This window comes from Ascaphus truei, chromosome 12, assembly GCF_040206685.1.
Source record: "Ascaphus truei isolate aAscTru1 chromosome 12, aAscTru1.hap1, whole genome shotgun sequence".
NCBI lineage: Eukaryota > Metazoa > Chordata > Amphibia > Anura > Ascaphidae > Ascaphus > Ascaphus truei.
The window spans coordinates 32,838,437-32,864,853 of record NC_134494.1 but is presented as its reverse complement, the minus strand read 5'-3'; the positions used below and the strand labels follow the sequence as shown (position 1 = coordinate 32,864,853).

The 26,417-nt window shown below is 40.3% G+C and overlaps 1 protein-coding gene across 11 annotated transcripts in view; it reads right to left on the bottom strand.

Moving 5' to 3' along the window:
* Nucleotides 1-10,958: 10,958 nt before the first annotated feature.
* Nucleotides 10,959-26,417, bottom strand: part of LOC142464100 (embryonic protein UVS.2-like) — a 95,284-nt gene continuing 79,825 nt past the window's right edge. For 5 of the 11 annotated variants that reach the window (XR_012787575.1, XR_012787571.1, XR_012787577.1 and 2 more), the window contains one exon: nucleotides 10,961-11,336. Coding sequence is in view for 1 of the 11 variants with exons in the window: in XM_075567257.1 (XP_075423372.1) it covers nucleotides 11,326-11,336 (11 nt within the window). In the remaining 10 variants the exon portion in view is untranslated. Of the gene's footprint in view, nucleotides 11,337-26,417 lie in introns of all 11 variants that reach the window. The other 6 variants (XR_012787580.1, XR_012787573.1, XR_012787574.1 and 3 more) reach the window with 2 other exon arrangements.

Here is a 26,417-nt window from a genome sequence, read left to right as displayed (position 1 = left end):
GGTCAAAAAAACATCTCAGAGACTAGTTAGGAAATATCTTCTCATTTGAAATCCAGGAGTTCAAATAGGGTTCTAACACCACAGAATTTAAAGATTGATATTGTAGAGTAATTTTAACTATGTTTGGAAATTTTTTGAAAGGTTTCAGTTTTTGTCAAAAATGGCAGTTCTTTGGTCAAAAAAAACTCAAAGACAAGTTGGAAAACATCTTCTCAGTTGAAATCCAGTTGTCCAAATAGATTTCTAACGCCACAGAACTTGAAGATTGATATTGTAGAATCATTTAAACTATGTTTGAATTTTTTTTGAAACATTTAATTTTTTCTCAAAATGGCAGTTCTTTGGTCAAAAAAACATCTCAGAGACTAGTTGGGAAAAATCTTCTCATTTGAAATCCCGGAGTTCAAATAGGGTTCTAACACCACAGAATTTAAAGATTGATATTGTAGAGTAATTTAAACTGTGTTTGGAACATTTTTGAAAGGTTTCAGTTTTTGTCAAAAATGGCAGTTCTTTGGTCAAAAAAAATCTCAAAGACAAGTTGGAAAACATCTTCTCAGTTGAAATCCAGTTGTCCAAATAGCTTTCGAACGCCACAGAACTTGAAGATTGATATTGTAGAATCATTTAAACTATGTTTGAAATATTTTTGAAAGATTTAATTTTTTCTCAAAAATGGCAGTTCTTTGGTCAAAAAAACATCTCAGAGACTAGTTGGGAAAAATCTTCTCATTTGAAATCCCGGAGTTCAAATAGGATTCTAGCACCACAGAATTTAAAGATTGATATTGTAGAGTAATTTTAACTATGTTTGGAACATTTTTGAAAGGTTTCAGTTTTTGTCAAAAATGGCAGTTCTTTGGTCAAAAAAAATCTCAAATACAAGTTGGAAAACATCTTCTCAGTTGAAATCCAGTTGTCCAAATAGCTTTCGAACGCCACAGAACTTGAAGATTGATATTGTAGAATCATTTAAACTATGTTTGAAATATTTTTGAAACATTTTATTTTTTCTCAAAAATGGCAGTTCTTTGGTCAAAAAAACATCTCAGAGACTAGTTAGGAAATATCTTCTCATTTGAAATCCAGGAGTTCAAATAGGGTTCTAACACCACAGAATTTAAAGATTGATATTGTAGAGTAATTTTAACTATGTTTGGAACATTTATGAAAGGTTTCAGTTTTTGTCAAAAATGGTAGTTCTTTTTTCAAAAAAAATCTCAAAGACAAGTTGGAAAACATCTTCTCAGTTGAAATCCAGTTGTCCAAATAGATTTCGAACGCCACAGAACTTGAAGATTGATATTGTAGAATCATTTAAACTATGTTTGAAATATTTTTGAAACATTTTATTTTTTCTCAAAAATGGCAGTTCTTTGGTCAATAAAACATCTCAGAGACTACAGTAGTTGGGAAAAATCTTCTTATTTGAAATCCAGGAGTTCAAATAGGGTTCTAACACCACAGAATTTAAAGATTGATATTGTAGAGTAATTTTAACTATGTTTGGAACATTTTTGAAAGGTTTCAGTTTTTGTCAAAAATGGCAGTTCTTTGGTCAAAAAAAATCTCAAAGACAAGTTGGAAAACATCTTCTCAGTTGAAATCCAGTTGTCCAAATAGCTTTCGAACGCCACAGAACTTGAAGATTGATATTGTAGAATCATTTAAACTATGTTTGAATTTTTTTTGAAACATTTTATGTTTTCTCAAAATGGCAGTTCTTTGGTCAAAAAAACATCTCAGAGACTAGTTGGGAAAAATCTTCTCATTTGAAATCCCGGAGTTCAAATAGGGTTCTAACACCACAGAATTTAAAGATTGATATTGTAGAGTAATTTAAACTGTGTTTGGAACATTTTTGAAAGGTTTCAGTTTTTGTCAAAAATGGCAGTTCTTTGGTCAAAAAAAATCTCAAAGACAAGTTGGAAAACATCTTCTCAGTTGAAATCCAGTTGTCCAAATAGCTTTCGAACGCCACAGAACTTGAAGATTGATATTGTAGAATCATTTAAACTATGTTTGAAATATTTTTGAAAGATTTAATTTTTTCTCAAAAATGGCAGTTCTTTGGTCAAAAAAACATCTCAGAGACTAGTTGGGAAAAATCTTCTCATTTGAAATCCCGGAGTTCAAATAGGATTCTAGCACCACAGAATTTAAAGATTGATATTGTAGAGTAATTTTAACTATGTTTGGAACATTTTTGAAAGGTTTCAGTTTTTGTCAAAAATGGCAGTTCTTTGGTCAAAAAAAATCTCAAATACAAGTTGGAAAACATCTTCTCAGTTGAAATCCAGTTGTCCAAATAGCTTTCGAACGCCACAGAACTTGAAGATTGATATTGTAGAATCATTTAAACTATGTTTGAAATATTTTTGAAACATTTTATTTTTTCTCAAAAATGGCAGTTCTTTGGTCAAAAAAACATCTCAGAGACTAGTTAGGAAATATCTTCTCATTTGAAATCCAGGAGTTCAAATAGGGTTCTAACACCACAGAATTTAAAGATTGATATTGTAGAGTAATTTTAACTATGTTTGGAACATTTATGAAAGGTTTCAGTTTTTGTCAAAAATGGTAGTTCTTTTTTCAAAAAAAATCTCAAAGACAAGTTGGAAAACATCTTCTCAGTTGAAATCCAGTTGTCCAAATAGATTTCGAACGCCACAGAACTTGAAGATTGATATTGTAGAATCATTTAAACTATGTTTGAAATATTTTTGAAACATTTTATTTTTTCTCAAAAATGGCAGTTCTTTGGTCAATAAAACATCTCAGAGACTACAGTAGTTGGGAAAAATCTTCTTATTTGAAATCCAGGAGTTCAAATAGGGTTCTAACACCACAGAATTTAAAGATTGATATTGTAGAGTAATTTTAACTATGTTTGGAACATTTTTGAAAGGTTTCAGTTTTTGTCAAAAATGGCAGTTCTTTGGTCAAAAAAAATCTCAAAGACAAGTTGGAAAACATCTTCTCAGTTGAAATCCAGTTGTCCAAATAGCTTTCGAACGCCACAGAACTTGAAGATTGATATTGTAGAATCATTTAAACTATGTTTGAATTTTTTTTGAAACATTTTATGTTTTCTCAAAATGGCAGTTCTTTGGTCAAAAAAACATCTCAGAGACTAGTTGGGAAAAATCTTCTCATTTGAAATCCCGGAGTTCAAATAGGGTTCTAACACCACAGAATTTAAAGATTGATATTGTAGAGTAATTTTAACTATGTTTGGAACATTTTTGAAAGGTTTCAGTTTTTGTCAAAAATGGCAGTTCTTTGGTCAAAAAAAATCTCAAAGACAAGTTGGAAAACATCTTCTCAGTTGAAATCCAGTTGTCCAAATAGCTTTCGAACGCCACAGAACTTGAAGATTGATATTGTAGAATCATTTAAACTATGTTTGAAATATTTTTGAAACATTTTATTTTTTCTCAAAAATGGCAGTTCTTTGGTCAAAAAAACATCTCAGAGACTAGTTGGGAAATATCTTCTCATTTGAAATCCAGGAGTTCAAATAGGGTTCTAACACCACAGAATTTAAAGATTGATATTGTAGAGTAATTTTAACTATGTTTGGAACATTTTTGAAAGGTTTCAGTTTTTGTCAAAAATGGCAGTTCTTTGGTCAAAAAAAATCTCAAAGACAAGTTGGAAAACATATTCTCAGTTGAAATCCAGTTTCCAAATAGATTTCTAACGCCACAGAACTTGAAGATTGATATTGTAGAATCATTTAAACTATGTTTGAATTTTTTTTAAACATTTTATTTTTTCTCAAAATGGCAGTTCTTTGGTCAAAAAAACATCTCAGAGACTAGTTGGGAAATATCTTCTCATTTGAAATCCAGGAGTTCAAATAGGGTTCTAACACCACAGAATTTAAAGATTGATATTGTAGAGTAATTTTAACTATGTTTGGAACATTTTTTAAACATTTTATTTTTTCTCAAAAATGGCAGTTCTTTGGTCAAAAAAACATCTCAGAGACTAGTTGGGAAAAATCTTCTCATTTGAAATCCCGGAGTTCAAATAGGGTTCTAACACCACAGAATTTAAAGATTGATATTGTAGAGTAATTTTAACTATGTTTGGAACATTTTTGAAAGGTTTCAGTTTTTGTCAAAAATGGCAGTTCTTTGGTCAAAAAAAATCTCAAAGACAAGTTGGAAAACATCTTCTCAGTTGAAATCCAGTTGTCCAAATAGCTTTCGAACGCCACAGAACTTGAAGATTGATATTGTAGAATCATTTAAACTATGTTTGAAATATTTTTGAAACATTTTATTTTTTCTCAAAAATGGCAGTTCTTTGGTCATAAAAACATCTCAGAGACTAGTTGGGAAATATCTTCTCATTTGAAATCCAGGAGTTCAAATAGGGTTCTAACACCACAGAATTTAAAGATTGATATTGTAGAGTAATTTTAACTATGTTTGGAACATTTTTGAAACATTTTATTTTTTCTCAAAAATGGCAGTTCTTTGGTCAAAAAAACATCTCAGAGACTAGTTGGGAAAAATCTTCTCATTTGAAATCCCGGAGTTCAAATAGGGTTCTAACACCACAGAATTTAAAGATTGATATTGTAGAGTAATTTTAACTATGTTTGGAACATTTTTGAAAGGTTTCAGTTTTTGTCAAAAATGGCAGTTCTTTGGTCAAAAAAAATCTCAAAGACAAGTTGGAAAACATATTCTCAATTGAAATCCAGTTTCCAAATAGATTTCTAACGCCACAGAACTTGAAGATTGATATTGTAGAATCATTTAAACTATGTTTGAAATATTTTTGAAAGATTTAATTTTTCCTCAAAAATGACAGTTCTTTGGTCAAAAAAACATCTCAGAGACTACACTGGCGACACACTTTATTCGAGCTCGGCTAGTCCCACGAATTCGGGTATACCCGGGTGTATTGAGGTTTGTGACTGTTTTCTGCCCGAGTGCATTGGGTTATTTTCCAGGCAGGGATTGAAGCATTTTATTCCCGCTGGCTGCAATACTGCACAGTATATATATATATACTGCATTACAATTCATGAATTTATGCCATCTGGTAGACACGCGAAGCATTGCAGCCTATTAAATCCTAATCATTATCATTTAACAGATCAGCCGCCCGTCAGCCAGGCATGTACCCAGGCTGGGAACAGGTTTGGCTGTGAGCCCTGCCTCTCTTAGAGATTTGAGGACCACTTTCAGCCTATTTAGATGGGCCCGTCAGTGTTTACTATAAATGACAATTTCATCTAAGTAGACTGCGGCATAAGCCCTATGGGGTCCCAGCACTTTATCCATGAGTCTTTGAAATGTGGCTGGGGCTCCATGCAGTCCAAATGGCATTGTCACAAACTGGTATAAATCCATGGGAGTGGCAAAGGCTGTTTTGCACTTGGACTTTTCCTCTAAAGGTATTTGCCAGTGTCCTTTTGTTAAGTCCAGCGTGGATATATATTCCGCGTTACCAAGGGCGTCAATTAACTCGTCCACCCTTGGCATTGGATATGTGTCAAACTTGGATACCGCATTGACCTTTCGTAGGTCCACACAAAATCTTACCTTCCCATCGGGTTTAGGGACCATAACTAGTTGACTACACCACTCACTGCATGATTCCTCAATCACTCCTAAGTGAAACATTTCTTGTACCTCCTTCTCTACCAGGGCCCTACGACTTTCAGGCAACCTATAAGGATGGGAACGTACTTTTACCCCAGGTGCTGTCTCGATTACATGCGAAATTAAATTAGTTTGCCCTGGCAAATCAGAAAAAACATCATGGAATTGTGTAATTATTTCTAACAAGTCCCCTTTTTGAACAGAGGACAACTGTCTACCCATTGGGATTTTATCGTCACCCACGATGTTCTCCCGTGGGGGCTGAGGACCCAAGCCCATTTCCTCCTCCACCGGGTGGATGAATAGAGACTGCTGCATCTTCCAGGGTTTCAGCAAGTTCAAATGGTAAATTTGTTTACCCTTCCTGGACCCTGGTTGAGCGATCTCGTAATCCACATCACGGCGGAGTACTTCGAATGGGCCCTGCCATTTGGCTAGGAGTTTGCTCTCACAACTGGGTAACAACAACTGGGTAACAACAACATCACCTGATCTCCTGGGTGAAACACTCTCATACGAGCATTTTGATTGTAATGTCTCTCCTGACTGTCCTTGGCTGATCTAAGATTCTCCCTAGCAAAATGCCCGACCACATCTAGGAACTTCCTAAGGTCCAATACATATTGCAGGGTATTCTTAGAAGGGGACCGCTGTTCCTCCCAGGACTCCTTTAGGAGGTCTAGGATACCCTGGGGTTGGCAGCCATACAGCAGTTCAAATGGAGAGAATCCCGTAGAGGCCTGGGGAACTTCCCGCACTGCAAACAGCAGAAAAGGGAGAAGTTCATCCCAGGCTCTCTTCTCTGAATCTTCAAATTTCCTCAGCATCCCTTTTAGAGTTTGGTTAAATCTTTCCACCAATCTGTCAGTCAGTGGATGGTAGACCAATGTCTGAACAGACTTGACCTCTAGTAATTTTAAGACATCCTGCATCAGTTTAGCCATAAAATTTGTACCTTGGTCTGTCAACACAACCTGGGAAGTCCAACCCGTGAGAACAGCTCCAACAACTTGTTGGCTACTTGCTTCGCCGTTGCTGTTCCCAGGGGGAACGCCTCAGGATATCTTGTTGCATAGTCAACTATTACAAGAATAAACATGTGTCCTTTCGCAGAAGGTTTTAGAGGTCCTATGAAGTCTACCCCAATCCTCTCAAAGGGAACTGACACCAAGGGTAGAGGAACCAACGGGGCTTGTTTTTGTCCCTTCGGACTAGTTAGCTGGCACTCCGGATATGCCGCACATAAATTAGCATAATATCACTATGCATCCCTGGCCAATAGAATCGGGACGAAATACGGTCCAATGTTTTATCCCTGCCAAGGTGACCATCCCAAGGGACAGTATGGGCTATAGTGAACACAGATTTAACAACCGCCTTGGGAACCAATATCTGTCTGGTGACCTCCCCTGTTTGTGTCTGCCTATTCACCCTATACAGGATATCATTTGATAATTCAAAATGGGGGAATACTATCACCCCCTGTGCATTCAATATCTGCTCATCAATTTTTACCACCTTATCATTCTGTCTAGCAAGGATTGGGTCTTCCCTTTGCCTCTGGCGACAATCAGGGAGGTATGTCTGGTAAATCTCCAGGGCCCATATCCCCCTCCCTCTGGCCATCCCCAGCCATCACTTGTGACATCTGGCTACTAGAATCATCACTTTGAGACCCAGATTTCTGCAATCAGTCCTGTTTGTCAGAGCGTCTTTGCTTCCGAGTCTTTGGAACCCGGTGTCTACTGGGAAAAAGGTCTGCCGAGAAGGGGAACAGTTTGCCAGGGTTCTTATGAGCTACACTGGCGACACACTTTATTCGAGCTTGGCTAGTCCCACGAATTCGGGTATACCCGGGTGTATTGAGGTTTGTGACTGTTTTCTGCCCGAGTACATTGAGTTATTTTTCAGGCAGGGATTTAAGCATTTTATTCCCGCTGGCTGCAATACTGCACAGTATATATATATACACTGCATTACAATTCATGAATTTATGCCATCTGGTAGACACGCGAAGCATTGCAGCCTATTAAATCCTAATCATCCTCATTTAACAGATCAGCCGCCCATCAGCCAGGCATGAACCCAGGCTGGGAAGGCAAATACAACGGGGCTTGTCAGAGGTGAGGAGCGGCGCATTCCAGGTATCTGCCAGGTACATACCGGGTATTTGCTCGAATAAAGTGTGTCGGTGCAGTATAGAATAAGGCTCCTCGTGAGAGACTGGAGCCATTAGGTCCGAAAAGAAAGGCCAGTCCCGGCCGAGCACAACTGGGGCAGGGAGCCAAGGAGTGACTCCTACTTCGAAGTAGGCCTCCTGACCTTTTACCTGTAGCCGGATTTTGGCCGTCGGATACCATTTTACATCGCCGTGTATACATTCTATACTCCATGGAGAATCAAAAGAACACACGTTAGGCAGTAACAGTTCCTGGAAGACCAGCGTTTTCCCAGAGCCCGAATCTACAAGGTTTTTTGTTTGTGAATGGTGCTCTAAAAGTGCTAGGACTGTGTAAATGGAAGGGAGCATAAACTGGGTATATAATAATATAAACAGTACTAAACCTTAAGTGGGCATAGGATACCCTGAAGGTTGGGGTTGGTTGTCCAAAGACACCCCCCCTTCCTCATTGGGTTAGCCCCAGGTAATGTACTCACGTATTGTCCTTCCCAGGGTCTCCCTTCCAAAGCGTGCAGCTGTATAGTATAAAGGTTCCAAAGGCCAGGGTGTGCAGCGCACAGCAAAGATGAAAGAGCAGGTCTTGCAATAAAAATCCTTTATTATTCAAACATCTGGTTGTGGGACAGCAGCAAACTTCAACGCGTTTCAAGAAGTTTTTTGAAAAAGTTCTTTGAACGAAATGCGTTGAAGTTTGCTGCTGTCCCACAACCAGATGTTTGAATAATAAAGGATTTTTATTGCAAGACCTGCTCTTTCATCTTTGCTGTGCGCTGCACACCCTGGCCTTTGGAACCCGAATCTACAAGGGCCTGGACGTTTTTTCCCCCAACCTGGGCTGGAAGTAGCCAGGGCTTGTAATTTTCTCCAGTGAAGGCCGAGGCGACGGTCCTGCTGAATGAACAATCCATCTGTGTACAGTCCACATGCCGGTGGCCTTGTTCTCCACAGGTGGAACATGAAGAGGGTCCCTCGCAGGAGGGGGCCATGGATAGCGCTCCGCTGGACCCGATACTGGAGACCAGGCATCTGGTGGGTCCTGTGGGCGACGTCCTCGGAGTTCCTCTCATTTGGCGATAAGCCAACATCAGGAAGGGGATGACGGTCTCGGCGGTGCCCGGCGTTTTGACTTCTTCCTTGTTGGAAGGACTGATCCTTTCGTGGCACTTGGCGGTTGCGCATGGAGGGCCGTAGTTTCCCCGTTGTTCCAATCTCCCCCTTTGGGTCTCCGCAAGTGCTGGTGAAGTTGGATCTGTCGGGTCCAGGGCACTCGCCTGATCCTCGGCCCCAAGGAAGTTCTCAACGAGTCGGACCGCCAAAGCTAGGGTTTCAGCAGCATGGCGTTTTACCCACGAGCGTGCGGAAGGGGGTATTATCTGTAGGAATTGTTCCAACACCACTTGCTCAAGAATTGCCTCCTTAGTGCGCTCCTCGGGTTGTATCCAGCGAGTACACAAGTCCAATAACCGCTGAGCGAGGACCCGGGGTCTCATCTTAGCAGTGTACTTCAGGTTCCGGAACTGCTGCCGATAGGTCTCTGGGGTCAGACCTAAGCGATCCAGTATGGCGGCTTTTACTTGTTGGTAGTCCATTGCCTGATCTGCTGGGAGGCCCTGATATGAGGCTTGTGCTTCTCCTATGAGGAGCGGGGCCAAAGCAGTTGCCCAGCGATCTGCAGCCCAGCCCTGAGCTTTGGCAACCCTTCCAAATGTCAGTAGAAAAGCCTCTGGATCCACGTTCGGAGCCATTTTCCTCTGGAGGACCGGTGGTTTGTTCGCAAGTTCTGGACTGGCAGACCCCTAGAATTGGGTCAGCAGCTTGGCCATCCGCTCATCCTGTACTGCCTGCTGCTGGGTTAGGAGCTGGATTTGCTGCTGCAATAGTAGTTGGGCCTGCTCCTGAATTAAGAGTTCCTGCTGTTTGATCTACTCCTGCATTAATAGTCCCTGCTGTCTGGTCTGCTCGCACAGAAACTCTTTTAAAAATTCTTCCACTTTTTCTCATTTTTGTGTGTGTGTGGCCCTTCAACTGCAATTGCCTCTCAAAATCCCGGCACTTCTGACACCATATGTTGCAGGGTACATGCAACCACACACGCGGGTTCTCTTGATAAGGCTTCTTTATTGAGCCTTAAAAATATACAGCACACAAAAAACAAACTAGCTTCTCTTCAGCATACAAAAACAAAATAGCTTCTCTTCAGCATAGAAAACAAGGCAGCTTCTCTTCAGCATGCAGGACACAGACAGTTCATCACACGTACTTTGAAAACAGACCTTATAGCAGTAATCTCTTCAGCCTTTCAGTCCTGTCTCCTGACCAGCTAGCTTGCATGTGTGTACAGCCTGGGGGTTTTAAAACACCTTGATTATGCAGCTGGGGTCAGACTAATTAAGCAGCCCTTCTCAACTGAAACTTAACCTCGTCATTGCTGCACTGCAAGCCTAAACATAGGTTTTCCAGATATATAGCTGGTGACGTTCATTTACCCTGTCACACAGTCATAAATCTCTGGGCCAATACAATGTTTTTTGTCCGTATAAAGGGGACATTAATCAGCACGCAAGATACACTCGTGAAGAAGCGTGAATAATGCAAAACGCATAGATGGATCTAGTTATTAAAACGTATGACGCTGTGAGATCACACATCAGGAACTGTGCCTTTTCCTCCCCCCCCCCCACCCTGTGCTGTGTGAAAGTGCTGCTCTAGCTACTGTAGGCAGCTGCTCTCGCGAGATTTGCAGTGTGCTCTGGCTAGTATGGCCCGGCTGCTTTTGGTCAGGTGGCCAATTGAGGATCCGGTAGGAGCTAACCTACTGTAGGAGGTGCGCCTTGGGTCCCGCTGTAACATCTACCAGTGGTGCGGTGGAGCACGTCATCTGCGTTATTTTACTCAATGTACGTTTTTATGTACTACAATTTATATGTTATTAAGGGATGTTCCTAACACAGACTTTTCTCTGCGCTCCTCTCTTTTTTATTGTGTGACTGCTTTGCCCCAGTGGATCACGGGAGAGATTTGGAGCAGCGGGAAACACTGTAACCACAAAGAACCAGGAAGCTCCTGATCAGCGCGGTCTCAAATAACTTTCTTAGACTAAAGTACAAATCACACAAATAATGAAAAGGAAACATATTCAAATTAGAGTTGTTTTATTTCATTTGTAAATTGATTCGTTTTTACACTTTATCAATATTTTCACTTTGCAGATCACAACGGAGGATAAATATGTTACATTGTGGCTAAAAGTCACAAACGGAAAGTATTTTGGCTTACAGGACTGCAATAATAGAGCACCAAAAATATTACAATTTAAACTGAATGGAAATCAACAGTTTATTAAACACCTGAACAGGCGAACCCAAAATTAGAGGTGGAAAAGGAATGGGATTTCACAGCTTGAGCGTAGTACAAACAATGGCAGCAAACAGCCAGCAATTTATAGAACTAAAATAATGAACAGAGGAGCAGAAAGAATATAATTGGGATGTTTCAAAACTGTTGATTTATTTCCGTCCTTCAAGCTTTAACTGAAAGAAAAAGAGAGAGTTAATGTTTCATTGACATACAATGTAATATCCAATTCACAGATAGGTATTTCAATATTTTAATCTGTCCCTCGTGTACAAATAAACAATTGAACTGATGAAGAAATTCTTCTAATGAAAACATTTAGTAGGCCTAATGTATGAACTCACTGGAATTATATACATTGGTAAATATCATTAAACCATAGAGGGGAGATGTATAGAGATATCTGCTGTAGCACATATAAAGATACCTGTTTATATTAGAAGGTTGGAATGGTAGGTAATTCTGTGGCTTTGTATAGAACACATTCAGTTGCAGAATAATGGGAGGAATGTATTCCCATGAAATGCTGATTTCGTATAGACACAGTTGAGTTTTATTTGTTTACAAAATGTTTTAACAGGAAGTACACCGTACATTGAGAGTTACCTCTCGTTTTCAAGTATGTCAGGGCATAGAGTCATGATGACAAATACATGGTTACAAATACATAGTTACATTAAGTGAATCTAGTTCTTTGAGCATTTCGCAGTGATGTGTGTTGTAGTGATGTGTGATATCGAATAGTAGAGGGTATCAATTTTTCTAAGGTGAGTTTGTTTGTTTTTTGCCATATACTACTTTATGTCCTCATAGTCTAAAATTGGCATTAGCATCTGCTGTGCAATACGCTTTCTGACCAGCAGACTTAGGGAGGATTTGTTCCTATAAACTACACCTAGTTTGGCATAGCTTTTGGATGTCATGGTATCAATGTGCATCCCAAATGTTAAATGTGAGTCAAACCATCAGCCCAAATATTTAAAGCTAGTAATGGGCTAGGATGGTATTAGCGTTGGTTCTGATCTGAAGCTCATTCATTGGAAGCTTTAGAAATGTAGCCTTGGTTCCAAATACCATTGTTACAGTCTTGTCAGTGTTTAAAAACCGTTTGTTTTGGGAAGTCCAATTTTTAAGTCTCAAAAAGTCAGATTGAAGTATGTGTCCAAGATTGGAGAGTCTTGGGCTGTGTGCATATAACATTGTGTCATTCGCATACACATGTATTAAAGCTCAGTTAAAAGCTGTAGGAAGATCATTGATGAAAACTACTGAAAAGTGTAGGGGCCCCAGAACAGAGCTTTTCGGCACAACGCAGGTGTTATCCAAGGGGTTGGAGTTAGAGCCCGAGATAGACACATGTTGGGATCTACCTGATAGGTAGGAATGAAACCAGTTTAAAGACTCATGTCAGAGCTTAGCCGCAGTGCGAGATGCGCCAGGACAGTGATTTCCCCCGGCGGACCTTACACTGGCCCTCCCCCTTATCCACATATACCGAGCCAAGCTAAAACAGCATACTCCACAGTGCTTAATTTCCCCCCAAGCCCACCTCGTTTGAAATCCTAGTTGTCAAAATCTGCCTCCCCTTTTCTAAGCCTGTTCTTATTGCTGGCATCTACCGCCCCCAAAACTACAATCCCTGACTGATATCATCCAGGTTCTTGGCTTAATTTCCTTTCTGCATGAGAAGAGTGAGCTGTTAGTTCTTGGGGATTTCAATAACAATGGGCTTGTGTAACGGTTATGCTCACCACAAACCTGGACCGGACCGCAGGGCTGAGGTGGGGATAGATATACACCGACCTTAGACCACAAAGCCGGATCCGTGTTGCGAATTCCGTGGTCAAACGTAGCCGGGTCAGGACTGCCGAAGGCAGGGTAATCGGTAGACAAACAGTGTGATAAATATATATAAAGAGCTACCAAATTCCTACTTACAAACACAGTAGGAAAAGGAGCATAAGTGCCAGTCTGGAAATATAGTATATCCCGGTCTGGAGGTATGGTATATAGGTCAGCAATCTCAATGAGAAGAGAGAACAACCATAGTGCAGATAAAAAATAACAGGTTTATCAATCAAAAAATGACAAATGGAGGCTTACGGCAGTCAGAGAATAACAGGCATTGGAACAGCTAGGTCTTTACAGCGTCGCAGCTTTCCTCGCTTGGTACACACTGTAACCACTGCCGGATACGTCACTTCTGGATCGCGACGTCATGGTCACCGGAACACAGGATACCGGAACGCATGGTGCTGCCAAGGAACCCACTGCTACTCTCCCCCTCCAAGATGGCTGACAAGCCGGACTCTACGCGTTTCGACGTAATGACGTCTTCATCAGGAGTGGCTAATTGGTGTTCACAGCTAAGTATATATACCTAATCCCTAACTGTGATTGGTGCAAAACGGCGCATACACTAATTATGTTGTAAACATGTATTACTGGTGTATATACCGGAACTTTATGTTAACATGTACACCAAATGTAACAAAAGATCGATAATTCTATAATGTATATAACAAGCATGATATAATATCTATACAAATATATTTCTCATTGTAAGTTAACTGCATACATTAAACTAATAAAAAATAATTAAAAAGTATATATATACACTGCCAGTATATACTTCAAAATTAGTACTGACATTTAAATCAATTATAGTGCACACTGGCATACAAAACATGCTACTTATATTACCTATATATATATATATATATAGTCCATAGCATATTTAAACTGCATGCTTGTGATAATGTTGCCCCCACACAACATGATCACAGCATACAGTAATATTTATAAGACAATATTCTACACGACGATTGTTGATACCTAATAATCATATAAGAGAAAGTAAAAAAGACATATTAAATATACAGTACATCTAAATATACATAAATACCATAAAAAAATTTTTTATATAAAAACTGATTTTAAAAGCATTTGTAATTAAAAAATTTATAATAAATTTAAAATTAATTTAAAAAGGAAAGTTAAAGTGCTCACTTTACAGAAAAACTTTTATATCAAGTTCAGCATTTAGGCCATCTGGGACTAGCGTTTTAAGTGTAAATATCAAAAAGGATTCTCTTTTAGTTAATGCTACATCCCTGTCTCCCCCTCTCCAATGGGGGAGAACATGTTCTATGGCACTAAATTTAAAACCTGATATATCACCATGATGTTTAATTATAAAATGTTCAGATAAAAGATGAGTTAAAACTTTACGCCTTATGTTGCCAATGTGTTCTAATATTCTGATGTTCATTTGTCTCTTAGTTTTACCAACATATTGTAACCCACATAGGCACTCGATGAGGTACATGATGTGGTTACTTCTACATGTAATATGTTTATTAATAATATATTTTTTCTTCGTTACATTTGAGACAAATTCATGTTTATCACTTGCTCGATGAACACAGGCCTTACATGTGGTGCAGCCAAAAAAACCTTAAATACTAGGCAACCATCTATTAATTGTTAAGTTATTTTTGGGCAATGCACTGGGTGCCAATTTATCTTTTAATGTTTTAGCCCTTTTGAATATAACAACTGGCTTGTCAGGAACCATAGCTCCAATTAGCTCATCATTCTTGACTATATGCCAGTATTTATTTACAATACTGTATTAACAATTTTTCCAGGTTCTCTATTGTAATTTGTAATGAAAGAAAAATTAAAATCCTTCTTGTTTTGTTTTTTGGGTGCATCTTTTAGTATATCATCCCTATTTAGGTTTTCCACTTTCTATATTGCTGACTGAACTATTTGTTTATTGTAATTTTTCTTGTAGAATCAGTCTTCAAGAAATTTAGTTTGGATCTTAAAATTCATATCGTCAGTGCAATTTCTTTTCATTCTTCTAAATTGCCCACATGGCACATTCCGAAGCCAACTTGGATGATGGCAACTTCTTTGTAGTATATAATTATTTTTATCAACATCTTTGAAATGTGTCATAGGGGGCTATGCACTAAGCAGTGATAAGTCGTTTTAAGAGCGCAAAGTGCTCTTAGAACGTGAAGTTCCACCGAGCGCTATGCACTAAGCCGCGCAAACAGGCACTTTGCGCTCTAAAACGGGCTTTTTCTTGAAAATTTTCTTCTTTTTTCATTCTTTACTCACCTTCTTCTATCTTCATCTGTAACCATTTCTTCATCTTCTCTATCTTCTTTCTTCCGACTTTATTTTTTTGACATGACGTCACTTAAAGGGAATGATGCCAGCCAATCAGAATAGCTGTGCTTCATTTGCCTTTAAGATGACATCACGAAGCCGGCGTCACATGGTATTTCAGCCAATCAGATCGTGGGAACCAATTCCACACTCTGATTAGCTGAAATACCATGTGACGCCGGCCATCTTGGATTTTGTGACGTCATCTTAAAGGCAAATGAAGCACAGCCATTCTGATTGGCTGGCATCATTACCTTTAAGTGACGTCATGTAAAAAAAAAAAAAAGTCGGAATATGGTTTTAACAGCCAATCAGGTGGCTGTTAACCATTTTGAGGCTAAATGTGACGTCACAAGCCATATTTAAGGCAGTGATGCCTCATTTGAGCCCAAGAAGATGACGGGACAACATCGGTTGGGATTTAACATGGGGTATTTTGGTTTGACAGATGAAGAAAGAAGATAAAGAAGATGAAGAAATGGTTACAGATGAAGATAGAAGGTGAGTAAAGAAAGAAAAAAGAAGATTGGGGTACCTGAGCCGGATCTTCATGGCGGATGGCATCGGATGCTGTTGGAGGCCTTCAAGGTACGTGAGCTTCCTGTTACCCCGGGAGTCGGAGGGCCACTGCTTCTAATGGTAAGTAATATATTGAATGTTTGTAAATGTCTCTTTTTACAGGTTTTTTCATTGGATGTGATTTTTGATTTTTTGGGGGAGGCACATTGACTGATAATATATTAATCTGTACCACTTTAGGGTACATATGAATACATTATTATGACAATATTTGGGAGGCATTTCTGGCTTGGTATTGCTGTTGGTTTTTTTATGTCAGTTTCTTATGTGGATGTCATTGTTTGTTTTTTTTCATGCTTAATGCTAATAAAAGGTTTGCGATTAGTGTTCGCTTGTAGTTAATGTTGTATTATGTTAGCTAATGTGTTTTATGGTTCTTTCTGAGATTGTTTGAATTTATTTCTTTGTCTTTTAATGTTTACATTTATTAATGTTGTTGTAATTAATTGGTTTGATTGGTTAGTGTTACTATTCATTTTGAGTTGGTTTAGGAATTTATTGGTTTCATTGGTTAATGGTTTAATTAATTCATTGTTGATGTTGTTATTGCTTGTATTCATTGGATTAGCTGGCTGCTGTTTTTATAGACTTTATTTAGGTATGCTAATGCAGTGTTTAATAATGGGCAAATAAACTATTATCCATATCTGGATAATAGTTATTTTGCACATTATTGTACTGTATGTGTTAGGGCGGAGGGGGATAGGGGGGTCGTGTATTGATGTTTGTTAATTCTTTTTTTAATATACATTTTAATTATAGTGTAGATGTGCAGGGGGTCTCCGGAGCTGACCCGCGTTGGTTTCAGGTCCGAGGACCCCCTACTTCAGGAGATACAGGCCCCATTATGGGGTGCCGGTATCCCCTGCACTTTCAAGCGTCCGCGTCATGTGACCGGGACATTGAAATTCTGCAGGGGATACCGGCACCCCATAACGGGGCCTGTATCTCCTGAAGTAGGGGGTCCTCGGATCTGAAACCAAAGCTTTTCAGCTCCGGAGACACCCTGCTCATGTACACTATAATTAAAATGTATTTATTTATTGTACGATCGCCTGTAAAAGCCTTGCATGAAGATGGCAAATCTCCATGCAAATGTTACAAGCGGCTTTTTTTTCTATCAGCTTGCGTACGGAAAGGTTAAGAACGCTAGCAGGGGGGAAAATACATTGCACGCACGATAAGCCAGTTTTGGGCACGTCCGATAAAAAATGGGCTGAGGGCCTTAGTGAATCACGCCGCCGGCTTCATTTTTTATCGGACGTGCTAATTTGTTTCAGGCCGGCGCGAAAGCTCGGAGCTTAGTGCATAGCCCCCATTGTTTTAATAGTACCTTCTTCGACATAAATTGCCAGATCAAGGAAATTTATTCTGTTTTTGCTATATTCACAGGTAAAATTGAGATTCAGATTATTATCATTAATGTAAGAAATAAACTTTAAAAGACTCTCCTCATCTCCCCTCCAAATAAAAATGACGTCATCTATAAATCTCCGCCATAGGACCAAATTCGCCCCCAGCTCCGCAATTGACCAAATTTGGTCATCTTCCCATACTGACATGAAAAGGTTTGAGTAGCTGGGGGTGAATTTGCTACTCATGGCGGTTCCACATTTTTGCAACTAAAAATTGTTCTCAAACCAAAAATAGTTATGTTTTAATATAAAATGTTTATTGTCTAAAATAAAATTGGCTTGTTCATGAGTCATATTGGGATCTTTAGCTAGTATTTTGTCTATTGCTTCAGATCCCTGTTGGTGACTTATAGATGTATATAGGGACGTGACATCCCCTGTAACAAGATAAAAATCCTCCTCCCATATCTGTTCTTTAAGAGTCATTATGATATCTGTTGTATCTCTGATGTATGATTTTTGGTTCTTGACATATTCTGGAAAAAAAATATCTACATAAGCTAATAGGTTCGAACTAAGGGAATCGATCCCTGCTATGGCCGGTCTTCCCGGGGGGTTTGTGGGTCACTTATGCAGTTTGGGTAGGTAATAGAAGATGGGTAATATTTGATTTATTTTGTTTAAAAAATCAAATTCTTTGTCATCCAATATACCATCATCTCTACCTTTATTTAGAAGTACTTGTAGTTTTTTTTTATATTGAATTGTAGGATCTCTGGAAAGTTTACAATATGTTGTTGTGTCGCCTAGAATTCTTTCAGACTCCTTAATATAGTCTTCTCTATTTAATATAACTAACCTCCCCCTTTATCAACTGTTTCCCTATCTTCGGTTAATGCTTTTAGAGCTTCCCTTTCTGATTTTGAAAGATTATTATTAAATGAAGAATTGTTGGACGTTAATTTTTCAAAATCTTTTATGACTAGCTCAGAAAAAACTTCCAAGTTCCTACCCTTACAGTGTCCAGGATAGAACTTAGATGGCGTCTTAAAGCCAGAATGTATGATACGCTTTTTCATATCCGATTTAGAGAAACTTTTAGGATCTATTTTTAGATTATCATTAGTCCTAATTTCTACTTCTTTAGACTTAAAAAAAAAGTTTCAAAGTTAGCTTTCGTGGAAAATTTTGAGCGTCAACAAACAGACCAAAATTATTTGGACCTGTAGTTGGTGCAAATTTCAATCCCTTGGAAATAATATCTTTCTCTGGCGGAGTTAAAATTCTAGAACTTAAATTAAAAATATTCTGTGTATCTCCTATTTTCTTGCTATTTTCTTTTTTTTCCTTTTCTTCTCTTTCCTCGTTTTCCTCGTTTCTTTCTCTCTTTTTGGTATACTTTTTGCCTAATGGGGGTTCCATCTCCCTCAATGGATAAAATCAGTTTGAGGACCCCCCTTCTCCTAAAAAATGATCACTTTTTTGTTGTTGAATATTTTGAGAAAATGTGTTCTTTTTCCTCCTCTCTAGTTGTAACTTTATGTGTATTACTGATTTCCTCATCTGAATCTTCACTATCACTTCTCTTCCTATTATCACTATATATATATATATATATATATATATTGTGACAAACGTCTTACTCCGGGGCTCCGCCGTCTGTCCGGGACTGTTAGAACACAGTCTTTTAGGGTAGGTTAAATGACGAGGCGTCGTGCTGTTCCTTTAAACAGGCTATGCCTGGTTTATTCAGTCCCAGGAACTCAGACTGCCACAGTGCATATAACAGAAACACAAGCAAACAAAACCTGCTCACCTGAGCAATAACTTAACTTAGGTTTTCCCTGTCTCAGGGTTGGAGTGGCTTTTCCACTTCCGACAACAAAATAAGGAACTTTGCAGTTTTAGACAAAAAGGAAAAGAATGATTTAACCTGTTTGGGGAGAGGCTTTTCCCCTCTCTGCTTCCAGCAGCCTTCCCGCCTCCAGGCTCTTGGGGGAGAGGGGAGAGGAAACAGGAAATCAGTCTTGAGTACCTGATTTCTAACAAGCAGGACAGGTGACAGAAATCAGGCAGCAGACAAACTCTGGTCTGGATCGCTCATCCCTCAGTTCCAGCACTTGCCAAACTGTGGGATGGAGTGCATGTATTATGAGGCTGCACTTTTCAGCCTAAACAGGATAGAAACTGTTCAGTATCCTGGGAGCCCTATATATGGAATTTATTACCATCCCCTGGTTTCTGTCACATATCCTCCCCCCCAGCTCAGACCTCGATGGATGAGCGACCATGGATATTAGGGAGTGCATCCTTGACAACCCGTCAGCATTGCCATGTTTGTGCCCTGACCTGTGTTCCACAGAAAATTTAAAGGGTTGTAGGCTTAGGAACCACCTGGTCACTCTAGCATTCTTCTCTCTGTTTTGACACATCCAGGTGAGGGGTGCATGAGCTGTGACCAACCGGAATTTTCTCCCCAACAGATAGTATTTGAACGTCTCTACAGCCCACTTTATTGCGAGAAACTCTCTCGACTATGGAGTAATTTTTCTCCTGGGGATTTAATGTCCTACTTAAATAAAGGATGGGGTGCTCCTCACCTTGAGACTCCTGGGAGAGTACCGCCCCCAGCCCTATCTCAGATGCGTCGGTTTGGACTACGAACTCTTTGGAGAAGTCAGGTGTGACCAACACTGGTTCTTTCAGGCTTCTAAAGGCCTGTTCGGTTTCGGGGGACCACTTTACCATTAGCGGCCCTCTTGCTTTTGTGAGGTCGGTTAGTGGGGTTGTCTTAGTTGCAAAATTGGGAATAAACCTTCTATAGTACCCAATTAATCCCAAAAAGGTCCTTACTTGTTTTTTTGTAACTGGCCTTGGCCAATTTTGTATCACCTCTACTTTGAGTGTTTGGGGTTTGAGTAAACCTCTGCCAATAGAATACCCCAGATACTTGGCCTCCTCCAGACCAATAGTGCATTTAGCGGGGTTAGCAGTTAGTCCAGCAGACCGAACTGCGTTGAGCACAGCTTGGACCTTTGGAAGGTGGGATTGCCAATCTTCACTATGGATTACCACATCATTCAGGTAGGCAGCAACATACCGAGCATGTGGTTTTAAAATGTTATCCATCATTCTTTGGAATGTGGCGGGAGCTCCATGTAAGCCAAAAGGCAGCATCCTATACTGAAAGAGGCCGTCTGGGGTTGAGAAGGCTGTCTTTTCTTTTGCCCTTTCTGTGAGGGGAACCTGCCAGTGCCCTTTTGTTAGGTCTAGGGTTGTGAGATATTGGGCTTTGCCCAGTCTCTTTACAAGTTCATCCACCCTGGGCATAGGATAAGTATCAAATTTTGACACAGCGTTTAATTTACGGTAGTCATTACAAAACCTTGTTGTACCGTCTGGCTTTGGGACTAAAACTATAGGGCTGATCCACCCACTTTGGGATTTCTCAATTACGCCTAGTTTTAGCATTTTTTTAACCTCTAAACTTATAGCCTCTCTTTTGGCCTCTGGGATTCGGTACGGTTTAAGGTTAACTCGGACCCCCGGTTCAGAGACTAGGTCATGTTCAATTACGCTAGTTCTACCTGGCTGTGTAGAGAAGACTTCTTTGTTTCTTCTCACTAAATTCTGGACCTCTCGTTTCTGATGAACGGACAGGGTTTCAGCTATGCTAACTTCTGGGTCAGTTTCTTGATTCTCTGACGGACCTGGGGGTACTAGGGTTAACAAGACATCTCTATCTTTCCAGGGCTTAAGTAGGTTTATATGGTAAATTTGCTCAGGTTTCCTCCTACCTGGCTGTCTCACCTTATAATTTACTTCTCCCACTCTTTCCAAGACCTCATATGGCCCATGCCACTTAGCAAGGAATTTACTCTCTACGGTGAGAACCAGAACTAGTAGCCTATCACCTGGAAAAAAAATTCTGACCCTAGCACCCTTATTATATGTATTACTCTGTGCCTCTTGAGCTTTTTCCATGTGTTCCCTCACTATAGGTAGGACTGCAGCTATTCGGTCCTGCATCTGGGCAACATGCTCTATTACACTTCTGTAAGGGGTAACCTCGTGTTCCCAAGTCTCTTTGGCTATATCCAGTAAGCCCCTTGGGTGTCGGCCATACAATAGTTCAAACGGGGAGAAGCCTGTGGATGATTGGGGAACTTCCCTAATTGCAAATAACAGGTATGGTAACAAACAATCCCAGTTTTTCCCATCCTTATCGACCGCCCGGCGTAACATGCTCTTTAAGGTTTTATTGAACCGTTCCACTAAACCATCTGTTTGTGGATGATAGACTGAGGTTCTGAGATGCTTGATTTTTAGAAGTTTACATAACTCTTTTGTTACTTGGGACATAAATGGTGTTCCCTGATCAGATAAGATCTCTTTAGGAATTCCGACCCGAGAAAACAGAACTATTAACTCTTTTGCTATATTTTTAGCAGAGGTGCTACGTAGGGGAACTGCCTCCGGATATCGGGTGGCATAATCTAATATTACCAATATATGCAGACTTTATTAGGGGTCTTACTAGATCCATAGCAATCCGGTCAGATGGTACATCTATTATGGGAAGGGGTACCAATGGGCTACGGTACGCTTTGAACGGGGCGGTGATCTGACATTCTGTGCATGAGGAGCAATAATTTGTAATTTCTGCCAGAACCCCAGGCCAATAGAAGCTTTGGAGAACCTTTTCTTTTGTCTTTTCCACCCCTAGATGTCCCCCCAATGGGTGACTATGTGCGAGGTGTAATACTACATTACGGAATGTCCGTGGTACCAACAATTGTGTAGTTACAATTGATTTCCTTTTATCAACCCAATATACTAGGTCATTCTCTACCTCGAAGTAGGGGTAGGCAAGTGACCTATCTAGTTGGCCAGGAGTACTATTCTGGTCCCGTATATTCCCCCTTGCTTCCGCTAATGTGGGGTCTTCCCACTGGGCCTTCTTAAATCTCCCAGGACTGACCTCTAGGTCAGCGAGGGTCTTATCCTGTTCTGGGGTGGTAAGTGCCTGTTCAACATCTTGATTTGGGGTATTCCCTACCAAGGTAGCCGTAAGGGAGGGAATTTTACAGCACTCCTCCTTTTTCCCCTTCTTATTTGGGCCCTCGTCAACCTCTATTTCTGAAAAAGAGAAAGGATTTGTTTCTTCTGTTACTTCGTTATGGTCCGCTATTGAACTCTGGGCGCTATTCTGAGAGGAGGACCACGTTTTTAGAAAATGGGGAAAGTCGGTCCCTATTAACACATCATGTGCAAGTTTGGGTACTATACCCACTTTGAAATCTACAGAACCAAACTCTGTTTCAATAAGAACATCAACAGTGGAATATTCGTGATTATCCCCATGTATACAACAAATTGCCACTCTTTGTGAACTGTTTACCTGTTTTTTCTCAGTGGGCAACAGGTATTCGGACACTAGTGTGACCATACTCCCAGAGTCAAGAAGTGCCCGAACCCTCTTACCATTTATCTTTACAAATGCCCACAGATGGTTATTCAAGGGGTCCTCTGGGCTAGGGCCCATACATTGGGACCACAGCGAATAAGGTTCAACGCTGTTGCATTGCATTGGTTCAGCATTTAGTGGTCAGACTTTCGCAGTGTGGCCCCTCTCATAACAATTTACACATGTAGGTACATAGTCTGTGTCCCACTTAGAGCCCTTTTTCGGCTCCCCATGTTGGCTGTTGCCCTTAGTGTGCGAGCCACTGTTGCTGGTGCTGTGTGAAGGCGGTCATCGCTCTTCAGCCCCCCTTAACCCTGGTACCCTTTTACCGTCTCTGGAAGAGTCCTGGAACCTTGGGTAGTGGGGTTGCTCCACGATTATGGGTTGCGGGTGCTCTTCTGCTGCATTGTACCTTTCTACGAGGGCCACCAGTACGTCTGCATTGTGGGGGTCACTCTGACTGACCCAACGGCGTAGGGCAGAGGGAAGTTTCCTCAAGAACTGGTCCATGACCAACGGTTCCACGATGTGGCTTGCTGAGTTGATCTCGGGTTGTAGCAACTTCCGAGCGAGGTGGATAAGGTCATACATCTGGCTTCGGGTGGCTTTCTCCAATGTGAAGGACCATGCGTGGAACCTTTGGGCACTAACAGCCATGGTTACGCCGAGGCGGGCGAGGATCTCGAACTTCAATTTTGTATAGACGTTAGCTTCGGCTGGCTCTAGATCAAAGTAAGCCTTCTGGGGTTCGATGCTTAGGAAGGGAGCGATTAGACTGGCTCACTCAGCTTCTGGCCATCCCTCTCTCTGTGCCGTGCGTTCAAACGTGAGAAGATAGGTTTCCACATCATCCAAGGGCCCCATTTCTGAAGGTAGTGGCTTGCCCTGGTCATTTTCGGGACTGGGGCTGCATCTGCCAGTGGAGTGTTACTGATAGTCCCCCTCAGGATCTCGAGTTCCTGCTGTAAGCCCTGGGTGAACCGTTGTTGCTCCTCTCACAGCAAGCGGTTTGTCTCTTACTGGTTTTCTTTCGCGATTTGCAGAGCTGCATTCGCCTCTTGCAGGGCTGCATTCGTCTGTTGCTGGTTTGCATTAGCATCTTGCAGGGCTGCATTCGTCTGTTGCTGGTTTGCATTAATCTCTTGCTGGGTTATTAACAGCCGTTGCTGGGTTTCATTCGCGTCTTTCTGGACAGCAATATTGCGTACCAGCGCACTCACCACGTCTTCCATCTTGTTTGAAGAGAAAAAAAACTTTTTTTTTTCTTTTAAAGTTCTTTAACCCGCAGACCTTTTAGTGTTCTGCCCGCATTCTTCACCATATGTGACAAACGGCTTACTCCGGGGCTCTGCCGTCTGTCCGGGACTGTTAGAACACGGTCTTTTAGGGTAGGTTAAATGACGAGGCGTCACGTGCTTTTCCTTTAAACAGGCTATGCCTGGTTTATTCAGTCCCAGGCACTGAGACTGCCACAGTGCATATAACAGAAACACAAGCAAACAAAACTTCTCACCTGAGCAATAACTTAACTTAGGTTTTCCCTGTCTCAGGGTTGGAGTGGCTTTTCCACTTCCAACAACAAAATAAGGAACTTTGCAGTTTTAGACAAAAAGGAAAAGAATGATTTAACCTGTTTGGGGAGAGGCTTTTCCCCTCTCTGCTTCCAGCAGCCTTCCCGCCTCCAGGTTCTTGGGGGAGGGGGGAGAGGAAACAGAAATCAGGTACTTAAGACTGATTTCCTAACAAGCAGGACAGGTGACAGAAATCAGGCAGCAGACAAACTCTGGTCTGGATCGCTCATCCCTCAGTTCCAGCACTTGCCAAACTGTGGGATGGAGTGCATGTATTATGAGGCTGCACTTTTCAGCCTAAACAGGATAGAAACTGTTCAGTATCCTGGGAGCCCTATATATGGAATTTATTACCATCCCCTGGTTTCTGTCACAATATATATATATATATATATATATATATATATATATATATATATATATATATATCATACAGAACACCTACAAGCTCAAATTGAACCCCCAAAATACCCACAACATATATATAAGCATATAAGGTTCACAGAGGAGTGCTACTGAGCATGGCAATATGTATTTAAAACCAGAGACATAACATAAAACACAGACAAAGCTCAGTGCACATCCAGAAAAACTTATATACGGTACAGTGCCTAAATATACATGTATAAATAACTAATAAATAAAATGGTCTTTTAGTTTAACATTTTGGCCAAATTGTTGTAAGCCCTTGAACCAAACTTCACGGCAGACCACGTTTCAAGGGTCCCTACACAATGTTAAACTAAAAGACCATTTTATTTATTAGTTATTTATACATGTATATTTAGGCACTGTACCGTATATAAGTTTTTCTGGATGTGCACTGAGCTTTGTCTGTGTTTTATGTTATGTCTCTGGTTTTAAATATATATATATATATATATATATATATATATATATATATATATCTGGTAAAGAACTATTTCTAATGAAAACATTTAGTTGGCCTAATGTATGAACTCACTGGAATTATATACATTGGTAAATGTCATTAAACATAGGGACCTATTCTAGTAGCTTCGATAACCAACTCATCGAGGATTTTGAGCAGCTATCGCAAAAATTTGCTAGGCAGCTATTCAGAAAGCCTCGATGAGTTGGTTAAATCGTGCGGGGAAGATCGTGCGGGGATGTGGTGGGTGTTTAGGCCTTGCGAGGGGGGGGGGGTAGCGGGAGGAGATAACCCCTTCATTACTAACCGCTAAGGTAATGAAGGAGTTAATCCCTCCCGCTACCCACTCGGTAGGCATAAACACCCACCACGGGCCAAATACCACCTTCACCCAACCCCGCTATCTACAATAAACATTACAACAAAATACAAACACAATACTAAACAAAACGTTGATTCATTGCCAGTGTTGTTATTTATGCCCTGAATGGGAGCAAAGATAACCCCAATGGCAAGGAATGGGCACGCCCTTTATTCCCAACAACCCTCCTCAACACATACTGTACTAATTTGTACATTAATGGGCAAAATTACTGTTATCCAGATCTGGATAAGAGTGCATTTGCCCATTCAAAATAAAACATTATCCAGCATAACGTAAATAAAACTTCTACTTACCCCTGCCAGGATGAAGGACGTCCTCATCACCGTCCTCTGCGTCCATGTCCTCTGAGGGCAGCATTACAATAACAATACAATCTAATGGCCAGAACCCCTTAATCACCTTTGCGATTAGTAACCGCTAAAGTAATGAAGGGGTTAACCCCCCTCCCCGCTACCCACCTGGGAAGCCTAACCACCAAAACCCAGGGCAACTATCTCCACCCTCTACCCATTGATTGGCACATCATGCCCATTTAATATGGGCATGATAAGCCACTATAGCAGTCAATGGGCAACCAAAAAGAAATAACTGCACCAAAAAGACACAACGATAAAACATACCCAAGCACCTAAACACCAGAACTATAAAATAAATCAAACCTCTAAACAACACAACATTAAAATAATCAAACCTCTAAATAACACAACATTAAAAGAAATCAAAAGCCTAAACACCAGAAGAATAAATTAAATCAAAAGCCTACAGTAAACAACACATTAATAAAATAAATCAAATGCCTAAACAATCCAAACATTTAATAAAAACA